The sequence below is a fragment of the Enoplosus armatus genome, chromosome 13 (assembly GCF_043641665.1).
Source record: "Enoplosus armatus isolate fEnoArm2 chromosome 13, fEnoArm2.hap1, whole genome shotgun sequence".
Classification (NCBI taxonomy): Eukaryota; Metazoa; Chordata; class Actinopteri; order Centrarchiformes; family Enoplosidae; genus Enoplosus; species Enoplosus armatus.
The window spans coordinates 8115306-8134504 of NC_092192.1; the positions used below are offsets into that span (position 1 = coordinate 8115306).

Below are 19199 nucleotides of genomic sequence, written 5' to 3' on the forward strand. Positions count from 1 at the left end.
ACTCTGTTATCGACTCTATTTTAAGTCTTGGCTCGTCTCTGGTCGCGCTCTTGCAATTACGGCGCAGAACGTGTGGTTTCTGTCCGCAGGCGCACATTAATGTCGTGTTTACCCACAAAATCCCATCAGTCAGCATTCGCGACATTCTGTCCCTTACACAAGGATGAACATTGTGTGTTTGGCACTTCGTGCCTCACTCTTGAGTCACCCTATGGTTTGGGTGTTTTTTGATGCTTTCCAGAAAGGCACTGAACAATCTACTGATGGTTACGTTTGCTTCCCTTTATTACTCAGAAACACTAGGAATTCTGTGTCTATGTGTGTGTCTTAGTTTAGCCATACTGACACTTGATGGTTTTTGTGGTTCCTCCTTTTCCCCCAGTTGCTCAGGGAGGGTGTGGAGTTTCCTTTCCTGTGTTTCTAAATGTTAGTTAGTCAACATTTTAATTGCTGTCTTGCGTATCTTGACGATCCGGATTCCCTTCTGCTTGAACTGGGTTAGAAGAGTCCAGCTGGCAGAGTGATAGGCACATCCAAGAAGCACAAAAAACGAATCTTTGAGGCAAACTGATGATATCAATCTACATACAGACATCCAATGAAGATTTTACCAGTTTGATTTTGATATTTTCCACCTTTTTAGTTCGGCATATAACAAAGAAAATGACAGAAATGTTGTCACACAGCCACATCATGTATCTCCCCTGTTATTAATGTTTTCTGTGGAAGTTTGGGTGATACAAAATCCTCTCTTTGGAGAAGTGAAACTCTGGAGTTCATAGGATTAGTTACACTGAAAGAAATGTCCTTTATTTGCTTTTGCTGAGGAAGAGTTTTAGCCTACAAGAGAGGAAGTAAAATGCAGGAATCCATGAAAAACAGTTGGATGTTGGATTTAATGTTGTTCTATTTCTCTGTCCGTCAGGCCAGGAACAAGGAGACGGGAGCTCTGGCTGCGGCCAAACAGATCGAGACGAAAAGTGAGGACGAGCTGGAGGACTACATCGTCGAGATCGACATCCTGGCTAAATGTGACCACCGCTACATTGTCAAGCTGCTTGATGCATTTTACCATGACAACAAACTGTGGGTAGGTAACACGGACATCTGGTTAAGACAACCAGCTTCAAGGGCAAACCACAGACTTGTCAACCCTTCTCTCTTTCTGTTTCATCTTTCCTTTACTGAACAAGCCCGCCATGAAAATATTAAACGGCCATATCACTGTGTTTGCACATGTTTAGCACTTAAACTGAACAAACAAAAAAAGACATAAACACCAAATTGATTGACTGAAATAAGAAGAAATTGTACTCACATAGTTTATTTAAATGAGCAGACTGTATGCTGCTGCATGGGGCTGCTGTTGTATATGACTGGTATTAAAGGGACCTCTGCTGTCTACACTGTTACCTTCCTCGCAAGATGTATTGCTTTCACTGTGTTGAGGAGTTTTCTTTGCAACCTTTCCAAACAGAGCCACAACACACAAACCTGAGCGATCAGCGGGGAAGTGGAAAAACACACCTTTTTAACCATGTATGTTGGCAGGCTCATGGGATGTTTCATTTCAATCTGTGACTCCCTTGTTGTTTGATTGCAACAATATCTCATCTAGAGTAAAGATATCCTACATATAAATGCTCTGTTGAAAAATAAAGATAAGAAAAGTGGAATGGGGATGACACAAGACCCCCAGGGTGACATAATGCATCAGAAATGACCTATTCCTCACCCTGATGTTACTGCAAGAACGAGGATCAATTTCAGTTCAGTGTTTTCTGCTCTCGAGTTATTTTCCCTCTCCACACTCGCTCACTGGGTCATGTGTAAACTTTTCGACTCCCTCTATAATCTCCCGCTCTATCTGGCCAAGAAAAATAATAGTGACCTCATGCTGGGGCACGACCTTGAATATCTGAGGAATTACAAGGCAGCGTTAAGACTAAAGATAGTTGTGTTACTCGACTTGTGACGTTACTATAAACATGATTTAAGAGTTTAGATTTAGTGTGTGTGTTTTCATACAGGAATGTATTTAAGAGTGAGTGAATTAATTCACTGAACATTGAATTGACTGCTCTTTTGTTTTCCGGTGTTCTTTCTGTCTTCAGTTATCAAAACAATAATAATTGTTAACTGTGGTAACGGCAAGTTCAGTTTAATACTGCAGCAAACACTTGTGGAGCAGCTACTTTGTCAGAAATGTCAGTAACAGAAGAGCCACTGGTGCATCTGCTTACGGCTCAGCCAAACAAACTCGCATTGTTGTAATAAAGAAGTCAGTCAATAACAATTGCAACCGCCTAGTAGTCTTCCACACAACAGCAGGGCACATTAAAGTTACCTTCCTGAGAAGTGGAGGCATCTAACAGCTCCCTGTGGCTGCTCCTTCTTCTCCCAGCATATATGAAAAGGGATCTGCTGATGTAAAACGCCAAAGATGACCTTGTATTGCGTTTTGTATGATTCCAAAATGCAAATCATGTTTCACCAGTTGAACGCTTTTAATGTGAAGTAGTGGCAGTAGGATGTTCAGTGTGCATTAGTTGTAACTTAATGTCAAGACAGTGAAGCTTTTATCAATTACATAAAGATACGCTGGACTACGTGCATGTATTGTTTTCCTTGTGTTTAGCTAAGGAATCTGAATCCTGCTTAGCAATGGCGGACTCCGCCACTACCAATAAATCTACTATATAGAGAGATAATTACTGAATGCAAATACATTAGATGTCTATTGTAGAAAAAAATGACTACCATAAATAATATCAAAAATGGGGTTTGATTTAATGAAAATGTTTAGCATTATAACTTTAACACACACACACACACACACACACACACACACACACACACACACACACACACACACACACACACACACACACACAGCTATGCCACAGCCATGCCACAGCCCCAGAGCAGAGCTAGTCATGGTTGTATTGGCCATAGCTGGAATTCCTGAGTGTGGAAGGTGAACGTCCCCCATCAGTCAAAGCTGAACTGTGAGACTGTGTTAGTTTGTGCTGATAAGTCACATGTGCAAACATCCCTTCTTGCAGCGTTCAAACCACATGCTTCCTGTGTGTGTGTGTGTGTGTGTGTGTGTGTGTGTGTCTGTGTGTGGTGTTAGTGTCAGCTTTTGCTTTTACTTTTACTATCTCATTTCCAAGCTGTGTTAAGGTACTAATGTATTCTCTTATTTTAGATTTTACACACATTTTCTGTCAATCTCTTAATAATCTGTTATTCAGCCTGTATTTTAAGAGCAAACATACTTTTCTAAGTTTGTATAGAAACTCGCAGCCAAAATTGACATATGAGCATCTGACCGGCAGTAGAATAATTATATACAACATGACAAAGTGAACAAGCTCTGCACCTCATTGCTGTGAGTGTGTGTTTGTCTGCCTCAGGATCTCAACAATTAGCCCAGTGGTTGGCGGTCAGGCCTCAGTAACCTCCGGTTGGGTGGACTGGGCAGGGGTGAGATGATGCATTCCAGCGCCGACCCACCCGTTCTGCTTTCTACTGAGTAAGCGAGGGATAGAGAAAGAAAGAAAGAAAGAGAGAGAGAGACAGTGAGAGAAGGGCTGTTTGTTCCCTTTCAGTAACAATCTGGTCTTGAGGCTAGCAGGCCAGCCAGGCCTGCAGCGTGAGAAAAAGAGGGCCTTTAGCATGGGGACGGGACTGCTGACATCAGCACACTGTGAAGAACGAACAGAGAAGGAGACAGAAAGGGAGGAGGGAGCAGACACATCATTTAGAAGCATAGTTAAGCCTGCCTGTTTTTGAAGGGTTAGTTCAAATGACAAAAAAAAACACTTGCCTCCTGTGATATCAGTTTTGTTAAAATACTGTAAGAATCCATAGGGACTATTTCTCCAGTGGAAAGTAGTTGAAATAAAAACTCTAGATTGTCCAGAGTAATGGGGACACTGTTTCTAGGAGAAGATTTTGTTTATCAACCTTTTTAAATGTAAATTTTCCATACCTTGAGCATCACAAACAAAATTCCATGTTTTTTCTTTTTGTAATTTTGGGGCACAGTAAGGGCCTTTTTATCAATCGCTGCCAGTGTACAGCAGCATCAGTGGAACTTGTTTCCTTCTGCACGTCTCCTCAAACCACAAAGATGTTGTGGTTTAACCCATTAAATGCACTGTGATCTTACAGTGGAGACAACAGGTTAGTGTTGTGTGTCCAGACTTTCAAGAGCCCTTAGTTTGACTGAGAAGGAAGAGACGATTGGGCTCTCACTGTAAAGTAAAGTTGCTTGGTTTTTGTTTTAGACACAGCAAGACGAGGACAATATTTTTAAATTGTCGGGTTGTTATATATTTGACATTATTTGCATACAGTGTGGTCTATATAATGGCACCGGCTGTGGTTTCTAGGAGATTTTTGATGACTCTGGAAGGCCAATCGATATAAGTCAGTATGTTGGCACCACCTTACGTACACAGATCACTGAAGCATTAGTCATGTTCATAGAGTGACAAAGTGTAACAGTGTATCAGTGTGATTCAGGTTTTAAATGGTCGTGTTTCTGTCTTTATTTGGTATTGCAGTTTCTAACCAGGTCTTTGTTGGCAAATAGCCTTTTTACATTTTTCAGACTTTGAAGAAAATGAGGTTGGAAATCACTGTGAAAGTACAGAGCTGTGAATCGCAGGAACACTGCAATGTCAGTGACTCCTGCTCCATTGAAAGCTTTTTGGATTCAGTCATAGACTGTGTCCAATTTGGTTCAGCTTGACTCAAAAGAAAGAAAGAGGCACTCAAAAAAAACATTATTTATTGTAAGACATTGCACAACACCACCTTTGCTTAGTCTAGTGACTCTATTGAGAGTAAAACATCAACACACATCACTACAATTAGTAGATATATAGTTTTATTACCTCCCATTAAAACTGAAATGCTGGCTGTGTGTGTGTGTCTATATGAGATGGAGAAAGCTTGTGTGTTCAGCCCATAGCGGGTATGCTATGCATGTAGCTTGACCAGTCTGGGCACATTCTTCACCGCAGCACAACATGTCACCCAGATTTCCGTCAGGCAGGGTGAGCAGAACTGGCTGCAGGGACACTGACGGAAACACAAACCAGTTGCTTCTGACACGGTTAGCATCAGCTGTCAAGCTGTTTAGGTTGGGCAGTACAGTGTGTGACTATTGAAGAGCCGTTCATTTAATTTAGGGGGTTGGTTTTTAAACAGGAGAGAAATAAGTGGTTTGTACTCTAATGTGTAATAAACCTCCCTCTGTAGTGTTAATGAAATACATAAACCGGATGTGCTTTCAAACTAGAATATACTTTTATCAGCATATACTCGACACTGCAGGGAGATACAGTTGAAAACGCATTTTAATTTCACCTTATGATGTGTCACAAACTGCCCTTTTCTGGGTTTTTGAGTGTTATTAATTTGCAACTGAGAATGTATTTTTTTTATATCTGTAACTTTGGTTGTTGCTCATTTAGACACCAATATTCAATGTTACAGACAAAAAATAGTTTTCAGGTGCTTTAATAGAACTTAAATCATGTCTTTGTCTTAAGAAACAGACATCAAACACTGAGGGCAGATGTTTGTGATACAGTAAGGAGATATAAAAGTTTGAAGCAGTAACACACAGGCCAGACTGTCTTTCTGCTGTCTGTTGTTTAAGATAAGATGTGATACTGTACGAAGTGAGACATCCTTGATAACATCTGACAAAACTCAAACTAATGGGATTTGTCAATCCAAACTTCACAAAAGAACATTGTTTCACCTGGAGCTGCATGCCAAGGTTGACATTCCTCATCTTCCACAAAGTGCGTGTGTCTTCATCCGAGGCATGCGTAGTTTCTCGCATTCATCTGTTGCTGGTGTGTTTGCACCTTTTGTACTTGTGATTTTCCTTATTGGCTTTGTCTGAACTGAAACTCCACACCCCTCCAGCGCCAGGCTGATTCTTTGACAGTGTTGTCATAGCAAGCGGGACTCCATGATTAAATAAGAATGACAGCACGCGGCAGGTATGCTGAACACCACCTAGGGTTGATCTTTGACCATTTGGGAAAAAGATCATCAGCTATTAAGCATGTGTGTGTCAGACAATGTAATGGACACACAGTTTTCTGAATACAACTCAATTGCTCTGCACAGGATTGTTATAAAATCCTATGATGTCTTTTATATTCTTTGAACTACATGAATGAAACATTTAGAGGTTTTTCTGTCTGTGTGTGTGTCTGTGTGTGTGTGTGTGTGTGTGAGAAAGAGGCTGACTATGTAAGGAGAGGAAATGAAAGGTGATTGTTGGACGTTGCTTTTGGCCAACAAGACACCATTTAGGGACAGCGTTCTCAGACTCATTTTTTTCTCCCCTGTCTCTCTCTCTCTCTCTCTCTCTCTCTCTCTCTCTCTCTCTCTCTCTCTCTCTCTCTCTCTCTGTCTCTGTTTTTACTTCGTTGCTGAACTGGTATTATATATTTGGCAGTGTGTCCCAGGAAGTGTGTGTATTGTTACAGCCTGACAGTTTATCACACACTTCAGTCTGAATCCAGCTGTCCACTTTACAAAGTGTGTGTACTTTCACCACAGATGTCAGAGAGTGTTTGACTGATGTAGAGTAGGGGGAGCTCTCCAGGTAGTGATTTCGTAACACTAACAGTCAACAGTGCAGGCAGCAAATACAGACAGAGATAGCTTCATTAAATACCATGAAGGAATTGATCCATTTGTAAAAACTCACCTTGTGTATGTTATTAATAAACTTAGGCTCATATTACTGCCTCACTTCATTTAAGGCTTTCCTGAATTACTCTCAAGTTCAAGTGCCAAACCTTTAGGATCAGTGCTGAATGTTTCTGGTGCGAGAATCCAATACAGCGCATTACTGGTATTTTAAAACCGTAAGGATTTGAATGCTAGTGACACATATTTGAATAGTACAAGGAAAAAGAGAGATTCCTGTGTGATAAACGCTAGATGTGCATGTGCTGCTGATGAAAAGTGATCTGCTCTTCCTGTTGCTAGATATAAATCCCTGACAAAGGGAGATCACAGCTGTCAACTGTATGTTTATACTGTATATTCATAAAGCTGGGTCAAGTTTAACCTCACCCCTTCTCCCCTCCCCTTCATTCCTTCAGATCATGATCGAGTTCTGCCCCGGAGGTGCTGTGGATGCCACAATGCTCGGTAGGCCTCTCTCTCTCTCTCTCTCTCTGTCTCTCTCTTTTTGTTCCACCTTCCTCCCTGACACGAGAGTCATGTTCCACACCCGCGGCAGTGCTGTGACTACACCTGTCCCTTCAGCGTTGACTTTAAGGGAGTCTAGAGACATGATAAAAGGTTGAAGATGTGCTGTCAAGCTGTGCCGTTGTTTTAAAAGCTCCAGTCCGTACACTGAAGGATCGCGGCATGTTTATTTTCCATAGGGAGAAATCTAGAAAACCAGCATTTATCACATTACTGCTGATTTGCTCCGAACATGATCATGTCCTGCAACTTCTTTAGTCCGGCCTTGAATGCTCCAGAAAGCAGTCAGACATAGTGGAGTCCTCCGGTGTGGGAAACCCCCCTGGTCTGTTTTTACTGGGTAATCCACATCCTCATAACTGTCTGTACCCCCACTGCAGCTAACCAAACACTGACACGGTAGAATAAAGTCTGCAGGGCAGGACTATAGCTTGGATGTGTGAAGGCTTTTCTGCTCTGGGATTACTTATCCAGCAACACTAGCTCAGCGAGTCCATTGATATCATCACAGGTTTACCTTTTTCTATTTTCTCGCGGAGTTCACGCACTCGATCATGATTGTATGTACGCTGAGTATGGAATGTGCAAGGTGTGCATGAACCCTCTCAGCTACTTTTCTTCCATTCTGCTCTCGTTGTCATCCCCCTACCCCCTATTTCACCTCTCCATCTCCTGTCTCCTGCCCTTATCAGAGTTGGATCGTGGGCTGACGGAGCCGCAGATTAAGGTGGTTTGTCGCCAGATGCTGGAAGCTCTGGTCTACCTCCACAGCATGAAGATCATCCACAGAGACCTGAAGGCCGGCAACATCCTCCTCATGCTGGATGGGGACATCAAACTGGGTGAGGGTTTAGATGTTTATACTTTTGAATATTGCTGGTTTTAGGTGCTTGTTGTGCTTGGACAGGATTTAATTCTTTCAGTTTACTCATTGTGTAGGTATCATGGTGTCCAAGTGCCATTTTGTCCCTGCAAGTAGGTGTACAATACAATATGTTCTGATTCAGACAGACATTCCTTTGTCCAAGTTTCTGACAAAAGATAAAGTGATGTTAAAACCCAAAGGCATTGCAATTTCACCATAAATAAAGAAGTGCACACACACACACACAGTTAGAGGCCCTGTACCCCTCCCGTGGCGCTGCAGGAGGATCATAAGTGAGCGTTGTGTGGGGAAAAACTGCATTCTCAGAAGTTTTGCATATTTTAATTTAGTGGCTTTTTGAAGAGTTCTCCACATTCTTCACATTGCACAGCTGATGTTGTGGATCCAGCCCAGTCGCCGGTATGTTTTGGATTAAAGCATAGTTTTCCAGAAAAGGGAAAATGGTGTCTTTATATGCTTTGTCAGTGTCAGCTAAGAAAGTGCTGCTTTTTTTTCTAAATGTCTGCCTTGGACATAAAACTTTAAACAAAAACAAAAATATCTCCTTTGCATGTATGATGTTCTGCTTCCTTTACTCTCTTTGGCTCATTTTGCACTCATTTGTTGGTCATGACCAACAAACCAAAAACACTAGAGAGTAACCATAAGCTGCATAGAGCTTCATATTCGGGTGCTGATTCTTAGTGGAACTGGCTGCACATTAGTTTGGTTTAATTTGGTTCCAAATTCTCTTTTTTTTTATTTCAAATGACTCATTTTATCAGCCACTGTCACTCAACTGGACTTGTAATTCCTTTTCCACTGCCTTACATTCTTCCCTAAGACACCACAATTAGATATAATCTCTGGGAGTTGCCTCTTTAACCTCATCAGTCATGACACTGACTCATTTACAGTCTCCAGACTTATCTAACTACTTCAGAGAATTCAGAGAACGCAGCTGTCTTTTAATTAACTGTCTTTGAGGTCAGCCAAATGCATTATATCCACCTATGCAACATGTCAGTGAACATTATGTTCTTCCATGTAGCTCAGCTTGTTGTAAACTTTTAGCTAATGTTTATAAAACTCTGTAGCGACTGTTGATCTCTTGGTGTGTTTGTAACAAATGAGCAACATGCATGTCTAGGAAAAATGTGTGTCCATCATGGACCTTGTTCCTGCTGCTTTACCAAAGTAATGATCAATAACAAATGCAAAATCAGTATAGAACAGGCAATAACAAAGTGTTGTTCAAATGATTTAAGATCAGAACACTGAATCCCAGTCATGAGTATTAATTCTATTTTTGGAGTTTGTTGGGATTCCCCACCGAAAAACCTTTTATTGAGCACTAAGTTAGTTCCTGGTGGTGTTGTGCGTGTTAGGGTAGAAATATTTGTGAACAATTATGATGCTTTTTGAAAAGCACTCCCCTTGGTGATTATTCAAGGGAACCTGATGTAGAAACCCAGTGATACAGCAGAGGTGAGGGGAAGGAGCAGCTTTGCTAGAATGCACTGTATGTACAGTATTGTAGTGTATTTGACCTCTGGGTCAACACTGCTAACCCCTATTGGTACGATTTTACCAGACTATGTTACCATCCTTCGGGATATTGATGTGCAAACTTATTCGACGTACAATAAAAGCAGCCATGCTGTTTATTGTCTTTGTAGAAAGTAAAAATCCTTTAAAGTTTAGACTGCAACAGTCCAAATGATATGTTTGACTGGGAAGTCAAAGATGTTTGAATTGTAGTCTGCAAAAACCAAGACGGTCACTTAAGTCCCCGTAATAGAACATGCCAGTTTATAATTGAAGCAGTCAGCCTGCTGCCTTGTGAGTAAAATCCTGGGCATGCCACACGTAATATTCCCACTCGCAGAGAAAAACGTGCTCAGCCAAAGTGAAAACAGCACCCCTGTAATCTGAGGGTCATGCCGAGGAATGGGGGCAGTTTGTTTGGGAAACAGGACTGCTGTAAATTCTGGCTTTGTGTCTCTGCCCATCACATGTCATGACAGCTTTACAAGCTACTACAAAGGGGAAAAATTATGAAAGATTTTTGAACTGGCTTCACTCCCTCTCTAACTGAGAAATGCTTCTTTTTTTCAACTATCTCACGTCATGTTTTTGTCTTTTTTTCTCTCTTCATTCTTGTAGCCGATTTTGGCGTGTCTGCAAAAAACACCAAAACCTTACAAAGAAGAGATTCTTTCATTGGAACGCCGTACTGGTGAGTAAGACTTGACTCTGCATCAGAGCGCCATCAAGGGAAACAGCTATGCATGAGCTGGATGAAAGCTTTTCTTCTTTCCAGGTGGGAGTGGGTGTTTTGCTTAATACAGTGAATTAAATGCCTTGGAAATCAAGGTATTTCTTCACATTGACATTGATATACTAATACAAACCTGAGCTATTAAAAGAAGAGATTACGCGAACACAAATATCAACTATAGACATATCAATCTTCCCTACATGAGCTATATAAGCGGGGGATTATTGCTTGTTGAGAACGTATTTCCTGCTACCCACAACTCTTCCATAATACTTAAAAGGCACGATGTTGTGTATACACACTCTCAACCCAATACCTCAACTCAAGTGCTTTAAACCTCCATTGTTGTCACAACAGTGTGGTTCTCTCCTCTATACCTGAACAAATTGGAAAAGGTTCCCTTTGAAGCCTCCACAGTGAACCTTGTTCCATACTGTTATCCCCTCTGTGAATATGGCTGGAGCCAGTTATCCATTGACCAGAACAGCTTATCATCCATCAGGAATACCCTCCCAGCTCAAGAAACATGCCCTCATGTTGCACAACACTGAGGAGTCCTGATCAGTTTTGGTGTATACCTTTCCCTTGAATGCACTGATTAGCAAAGTCAACAAGAAGCACGGATTAAACACTTGACTAAATCTAAGTGCTCCGGGTTACAAGAGCCTTTTTGCGCATTGTCTGCAAACAAGCGCTGACCGGTGACGTGTGCTTGATGTTGACACATGCAAAATAGTGAGTAAGAGAGAGGAGAAACACTCCTTATCCCCCTGCAGTAATTATCAGTTGGTCGCTTGCTGCCATCGCTCAGAGATAACAGCTGTAAATACTGCATATTTATGATAGCATAAACTATTGAATCATGTTAGGGCTGTTTTCTCTCTGACAAGCTGTGTTGTTTTGGCAATGGCAGATTTTTACAACTTGTCATTGTTAAAATCTTTATAAGTTGAGTTACTTATTAGCTCTGTCACTTGATGCTTGGTAACACAATTTTCAGGAGTGGATCATTATGACATAAACGTACACCTAAAAAAAAAAAATAATAAAAAAAACTTAATTTGCATTTTATCCACGACTGTATCTCAGACAGGTTACATAATGCATGTTCCATACATTATAACATTTACAGAGAAAAGTTAATTATATACTAAATGGTATGAGCTGGGAGAAAACTCTCCGCTCTGCAGTTTGACCATCCCTATTAAGCATGTTTTAATGTGCAGTGTGCCTTGACTTGTTAGCTTTCAAGTTTAATTGATTCAGTGTCCCACACTATAAATATTTTATCTGTTGTCTTCTCAGGATGGCCCCAGAGGTGGTTATGTGCGAGACAATGAAGGATGCTCCGTACGACTACAAGGCTGATATCTGGTCTCTGGGAATCACCCTGATCGAGCTCGCCCAGATTGAACCCCCGCACCATGAGCTCAACCCCATGAGGGTGCTGCTGAAGATCGCCAAGTCAGAGCCTCCTACCCTGGAGCAGTCTCACAAATGGTGAGGATGCATTCAAAATGTTGCACATTGGTCAGTTGATGTATCATATATTATGTGCAAGTTGGGAAGAGAAAGCGGAGATATGTCGCTCAGGAAATTGGAGTAAATCGAAATAAAAACCTAGCATGTACAACTCTTTTGCACAATCCATAATTAATTAGTTTTGGCATAGAATATAATAAGGGGAGTCAACGGGGGCTTATAGCTTCCTGTCTAGATTTCACCGGGTCATTTAGTTTCATTCTATTAGCAAATGTTTGCACACTCTGTATCCTGTAATCTACTATAGATGCTCGATGTATCACATCGTCCTCCCCCATCTACGCCTGCAGTCCATACTGCGCTTTCCGAAACTACAGCAACAACTCAGCAGAGAGGCCCGGCGTCAGCGAGTGCCAAACTATAACTTTTCCCTTATCACTTTTATGAGTGTGAATGTTCCATAGCAGCAAATTTAGTCCAGCAGAAGTGAAGTTATTAGGTGCTGAAAGGAGATTTGGGATGGGGGGCTGACTCATCATTCCCTGTTGAAAGCTTTTGCTTTGTGAAGCAGAGCTGTGCACAAAGATGATCCACATGTACCAACATCACATATCTGGAAATATGCTGTTCAAATGTTCTGTTATGTTGTAACTATCCCTTCTCTCCCTCCCCCCTTTCTTCATTCCTTTTGTTTTTGATTAATGCTGTTTTCTTGTGTTCACCCAAGGTCACAGGAGTTTAAAGATTTCCTGAGGAAAGCTCTGGATAAAAACCCAGAGACTCGTCCGACCGCAGTACAACTCATGGAGGTAGGCCCTGATGCAATTACAACCTAGCAAATGTTATACAGTGCTGCACTTTGACATATGATGGAGCATTGTCCTCGCGCTGCCCTTATCTTGCACCGACACACATAATCTTGTATTTTAAGACCTGAATGGGAGTGCTCTATGCCAGGGAAGTGAGTGGTGCCCCGTGGAGGGCACTGGCATGTGAGTGGGAGGGGAATAGAAGGTGTATAAGAGGGGGCAAGAACTGGAGCCAGCAGAGAGGGAGTGGGATAGCGTGAAAAGTGAAACATTCAGGACTTTTAGAAGCAGCTGATCACTTTTGAAACACCCTCTTAGGGCATTTAAAACATTGTGATCTTAAGGACAATGGAGGGTTTTTTTGCCAAAAAGTTTAGAATGATTGTTAAGGAGAGGCTGACAGTTTTTTCTGACAATAACACATTAATATCTGAGGATGAGCTTCGTCAAATGTTTCCTAAAATCCAGAATCCCGAGCAAGAAAAATGAGAGAAAAAGTGAAGAGGGTGTGGATTAAAGCACAAGCGCAGCGTCTATTAAAATTCAGAGCCGCAGTTTCCTGTCTGCATCCCACAGCTGAGGGAATGCCAACTATTTACATTCCCACCCTCAACCAATAGTATGTCTGGATTACCCTGAGCTCGCCACCTCTGGCCAATTAGAGACAGGCAGAGATGAAACTCCTAGACCCAGGCCCACTGAGAATTCTGCATGTGCTCTCCAGTGGGGGGAAAAGAGACGGGCGCGGCCCAGTTTTTGGTGCCGTGCTGGAGGTTTTAGATGTTTATCATGCCTGCCGCTCCTAACGGCTGTCAGCCAGTATTTACTGGAGATAGTTGTGCGATGATGGCAGTAAATTCTGCTGGGCAGTCGATGTTGAATGATGTCAGTTTACAAGAAGTTAAGGTCAGTGTTTGTGACAAGTTTTAGGTCAAACTTTTTTCATTGGAGTGTATGGATGTGGAAAACAGATGTAGTGCCGGAAGTGAAAAGGAAGATTATAATGAATCATAGATAAGAGTGTCTGGAGGGTAGATGCTAAACTATGTGGTGTGTGTGTGTGTGTGTGTGTGTGTGTGTGTGTGTGTGTGTGACTGTATCAAAAGAGGAAATGAAAGGACAAAGCTTTATGACGTCTCTTCTAAGATGGTATTAGTTTTAAACATTTTTGAAGTTCTTCCCTTGTGTCTGTCCCACATGTGAGCTTATAAAGAATGTATACAAAACAACATGACACAGTATCAGTCACTGTGAGTGTGCGGCTGGCGGGAGACCATCTGGATGACTTGTACTCATTATACTGAATATAGCTTCTTCTCCCACGTAGTTTCTCATGGTCAGGATTTTTAGTGTTTTTGGTGTAGCTTCCATTCATGTATGATATTGGATGCTTTTCTGTTTCTTATCGTGCTGTGTCTATATGTTGGGTGATTTTACCGTTGGAGTATTTGGCTATTTTATCTCTGAGCCAAGGATTTGTAGTGGTAGGACACACACACATTTATGCTTCTATACTTGTAAGAACTCTCTTTGACATCATGGATTCCTCAATCCCTGAACTGTAACACTAACTAAATTAACTAAAGACAACTATATGCCTGAGCCCAACCCTTGCCTTGACCTAACATTAAAGGGTCAATTTCATAGGTTTTCTAAGTGTGAGGCCCAGCCAAGGCACGGAGGCTGTGAGGCAAGTAGAAAGTAGTTCCTGTGAGGTCTGTGGATTATACAGAGTGAGGGACTTTTTTTTCTGGAAATAATATATGATAGAAAAAAATTTAAACTTTTCAATGCTGCGACCACCTCGAGTGAGGCAGAAATCTCAGACTGATATTTCAAAATTTGGGCAAATAAAAGTCAAGTCAATTTTATTTATGTAGACCAAAATTGCTGCTTGCCTAACCCCAACCCTTGCCCCAATCTTAACCTAAACTTAATTATAACCTTAACCCTAAAAACATGTCTTAACCTCCAAACCACCCTTTGAAGACGTGAGGAATTACCACAATGCCCACACTTTCCCAAAAATGTCCTCACTCAAGGTCTAAAACTCAGATTTATCCTCGCAACACAGGTAATTCTGCCCTCATGCAGCCTTACTCTGGTCCCCTAATGGGCCATATTGTTCACATTTAACCTTTTCACGCCCAGCCATGCATGTAAGACCCAAAATCACCAGCCTCACTGGGTCTGAAGCAACGTGAAACCTAAAAGAGAGGACATAAGCTCCACTGATCCACATATTGAGCCGTAATGGCACTGAAAAAACACATAGCTAGACTTAACAGGGCAGCAATACTACACTGTTTGCTGTTTTTCCCTTTGGTATACTTCAAAGAAACTGGGTTTAACTTGAGTCTGAGTTCACCTGTTACAATAAACAGTTTGAAGCTGAAATCTCAGATGTTCACTAGTACTGTATGTATTCTAATGGTGCTTGAAGGCAAAGAAAAAGAGATGCACAGATAATATTTTCCTTTGATCCAGTAATTAATTTTACAGCTTATGCTTCAATCAGAAATGGCAACTGGATAGAAAATTCAACTCAATTCAAACTTTGATAATCTGCACTATTCTAGGTTATTCCATTCCATTCACTTAAGTGTGAGAATCTGCTGCTTTTCCTTGTCTTTACATTATTGTAAATTGAATTTGTTGGGGGTTTCAAGCCTTAAGAATGTCCATAAATATGCCATTTACCTGTTGAGATAGTTGAAGAGTAGATGGCCTATGCACAGGAACTTTACTTTTGCCCTTAAATACATGTACCCACTGCAATACTAGCATCACAAACTCTGAAATAATGTTTCCAAGTATTATTGGAGGTCCTAGCATTTGTTTGTCTCACTCTGTACCACCACAGGTTTGTACGGCTTTAACAGTCTGATGGCTGATCTCTCAGCATGTTGGTGTGAAATCAGGAAGTGGTAATGTGGTGGTTGGAGTCTTAATCATATCAGTTGAACTGTGTACCTGACCGGTCAGTTTTAAAAATCATCATCATACTCCACTGCTGTACTAAATGGTTAGATGGCACTCAGCATTTCCACTACCTGACTCATTAAACAATAGCTGACTGTTGATTGTCATTGGAGAAGTTAAAAGCTGAATCCTAATGCGGTCCTTGAGGAGAAGTCCTTGCACACAAACAAATGTGCACACAGCCCAACTTACACACACTTCATGGTCCAGTACCACTTGTAGCCTTTTCCTACTGTCAGCTGTTCCAATTACATTACACAGTAGTGCAAAGCGTCTGAATAATAGATGAACAGCCTTGTATCCCAGCTGCACTCAACTTTTAATTGAGCTTTTTATTCTCCTGCCACTCTGCTTATTACTGCCTTGTTTGCACTCTGGCAAAACACATGTTTTCTCTTTAGCAGTTGCAGAACTAAAGATGCTTTGCTATTTTAAGGACATTATGTTGGATTGAACACTGTTACATCAGTGTTGCCGTTAAGGGGAGAGTTAGATTGTAGAGCCACTATTGTTGTAGCTGTTCAGGAACTGGCAGGTGGCAGATACAGTTTCCTCTGCAGTGAAAGTCTCCTGTAGTCTTGCCTCTTAAACTTGTCACCTTTTACAGCCTCATGAGCAAGCTAATGTGTTTATTTATTTTTCATCAAAATTGTATTTCATAATATGCGGGGGTTAGTAATTTTATTCTCTGATTTTGATTTACATTTTTCTTTTCTTATTCTTATTCATTTTGTACTCTATTTTTGTACCTTATATATGTGTTTATATGTGTGTATATTTGTATATATGTATATATACATGTGTGTGTATATATGTATGTGTGTATATATATATATATATATATGTATACATATATGAAGGCTTTCACACTCCTAATTGTTTAGTTTCACTCTAGACCTGTACATCTAATGTAGTGACATATTAAAAGGCCAGAAATCAAGCGCATACCAACATGTATGATGTTATTCCTACCTCGTCATTGTCAGTCCAGTACTTGCAGCATCCCTCAAGCAATAGTCTCATGGTCTAATGACACTCACTACCATGGATAATGTGTTATGTTTCCTTCTAGCAAATATTGTTTTATGGTTGTAAGGATGTTTATCTGTGGTCATGCCAAGCCTTTTAGTTTCACTCCCACTTTGCAAAGACAACTGCCAAATGCTGTGTAGTGGATGTTTAGGGTGGTGTTTACGAGCTCATTTATGCTCAATATGATTCATAAAAGGAAACACAAGGGGGGAAAAAACAAGATGTTGTCTTACTATTTAAGCACCAGTCACATTTTGTCTGATTAACCATCTCTCCTCTCTCCTTTGTGTCCACAGCACCCTTTTGTGAGATCGGTGACGTCTAACCGTCCACTGCGGGAGCTGGTAGCCGAGGCCAAGGCTGAGGTCATGGAGGAAATCGAGGACAATAGGGAGGAAGGAGAGGAGGACGACGCCATGGAGCTCACTGTGGTACCAAACCTGGATCTTTTTTCTTCTCTGTCCTTTCGTTTTCTTCTTTGTCATTGTTTGTTTCCAAAAGGAGAGTGGGGCAGTTCATGTTCTTCCAGTAGCTTTTTTTGAAAGGTAGTTAAGTACTCGTGATTCAGACTCACAAGGTCAATAATGAGGCAGTAAGTGTTTGTTGCCAGTTGCCAGACGATGTAATTTAGTTGCACATAATCACACAAAGGCATGCACTTACCTGTACATGTACCAATGCTCCAAAAAGCACACATGTTCTGGCTTAACTGTCCACTTCCCATTTGCTTGTTGACCCTTTTGAACAGCATATTTTGGTAAACATGGCCTTCCTGCCAAAGGTCCATTCTCCAGAAGACATTGATAAATCCACAGAGGGCAAAATATTAGAAAGTGACATAGTGTAAGAGTGCAGTTCACCGTCTGCCCTCAGCACAAACAAAGGAACAGAAACCGGAATCCTGGCATTCACCCACACCCACACATTGTTAAATATAGGTGCTGCCTTCAGCCTCCCTCCTGTTTAGAAACGCTGTCACCTCACAAGCCCCGATAGGAGTAAATTACTTAAGGTCGGACATTACCTTTAGTTAAGGGTCGCAGAATAGCAACAGAACAGACAGTTCACCGTCCACCAGCGAGCTACACTGATAAGATAATATAATGGTATAAAGATAATAATTATTGAAATTCAGGTGTTACAGCAGCACAAAGACAGATAGAGGATCCTAGAAATACTCTTGCTAACAGGAAGCTGTGACCAGACAAATGTGTCCATGGATGTTTTTCTCTCTATGAAGATGAATGTTTGTCCACTTATCTCTTCCTCACCTAATGTCAACAGTTAGTGTGATGACTTCCAAATTTATTGAGGTGAATAAATTGGCTCCAGTGTAATGGCAGTGCAGTTTGAAACCTGGCTAAGCGGTCATTTCTGCAGTGTGTTGCACTGCCCTTTCCGAACATCTTGTGAATCAAACATTGTAGGTCTTTGGATTCAGTTAGAGTTTCTGTAGGTGCTATTTTCTTTCTGGATCCAGTTCTGCTTTATCCTGCTCTGTTTACTGAAAATATGACTTAAAACTCAAAAAAAAAAGAGAGAGGAGTAGACAATGAGGGTTTTAAACACAAAATGTTAAATTTATCATCAATTGGGTTAATTACTACTGCGCTATTTTAATCTGGATTTTTGGGTTGCAAGATCAACATTTATTTGTAGGGAAATAGTAATGTAAATATCAAAATATATTACTGTATATACACTACAGTACAGTAGCCTACTGAGTCCAAACATCAGATTTCTCATCCCTGTGCTTAGTTAACTATGATATCATTACAGTTGTTACACACAGCAACATTTTGACACATACAGTTACAAGGCCCTGAAAGCCAGCCAAACAGTTACTGGACTGTTTATCTCTTCCTATGTATCGCACACAGCCAGACTGAGAGGTTTGCTGAGACATTAGAAAGGCTGAACCTGACCATAAAGATGTCTGATGGTATCGTTTACTTCTAGTGGAAGACAGCGGAGAGGTATTTCCAGAAGCAGAAGAGCAACATTAGACAAGATAGTGTTGCACATAATTATGAAATTATGAAACATGTTCAGCGGTGTTTGTAATTACAGAACATATAATTCCCATGTCTAACACACACGTCTGGAACCTTCTGTGATTAGATTTTAAATGCTGCTTCTAGGATGTGACCTTTTTATGATTCTCACTGGCAGTTGTATTCAGGATTTTCCAATAGCATTTTTGTATACAGTATTTTGTGTTATATGTGTTATGTTAGTCTGTCTTTCCTTTTAGCAGGGTATCTGCAGGTGTTGACAAGACTTAAAAATGTGATGTTAAATGTTAATAAATTCGTGCACTTGGTGTCTTAAAAAGTTTTAAATTTAACTTGGTGAACCCTGCAGAAACACTCTGTCCCTGTTGTCAGCCATGATTTACACAGGCTTTTCACCTCTGTAATTATTGGTGTACTTATTACAGATTAGATAGCCGTCTCAGTGCAGGAGTCTAAGCAGGAATGACTGCATTCCT

The 19199-nt window shown here is 41.0% G+C and overlaps 1 protein-coding gene across 1 annotated transcript in view; it reads left to right on the forward strand.

The window, feature by feature from the left end:
- stk10 (serine/threonine kinase 10) overlaps positions 1–19199 on the forward strand; it is a 39404-nt gene that overhangs the window by 10491 nt on the left and 9714 nt on the right. The window contains exons 2-8 of the mRNA XM_070917246.1: positions 926–1090; positions 7149–7197; positions 7950–8099; positions 10289–10361; positions 11709–11903; positions 12613–12694; positions 17005–17139. Coding sequence (XP_070773347.1) covers positions 926–1090; positions 7149–7197; positions 7950–8099; positions 10289–10361; positions 11709–11903; positions 12613–12694; positions 17005–17139 — 849 coding nt within the window. The remainder of the gene's footprint in view (positions 1–925; positions 1091–7148; positions 7198–7949; positions 8100–10288; positions 10362–11708; positions 11904–12612; positions 12695–17004; positions 17140–19199) is intronic.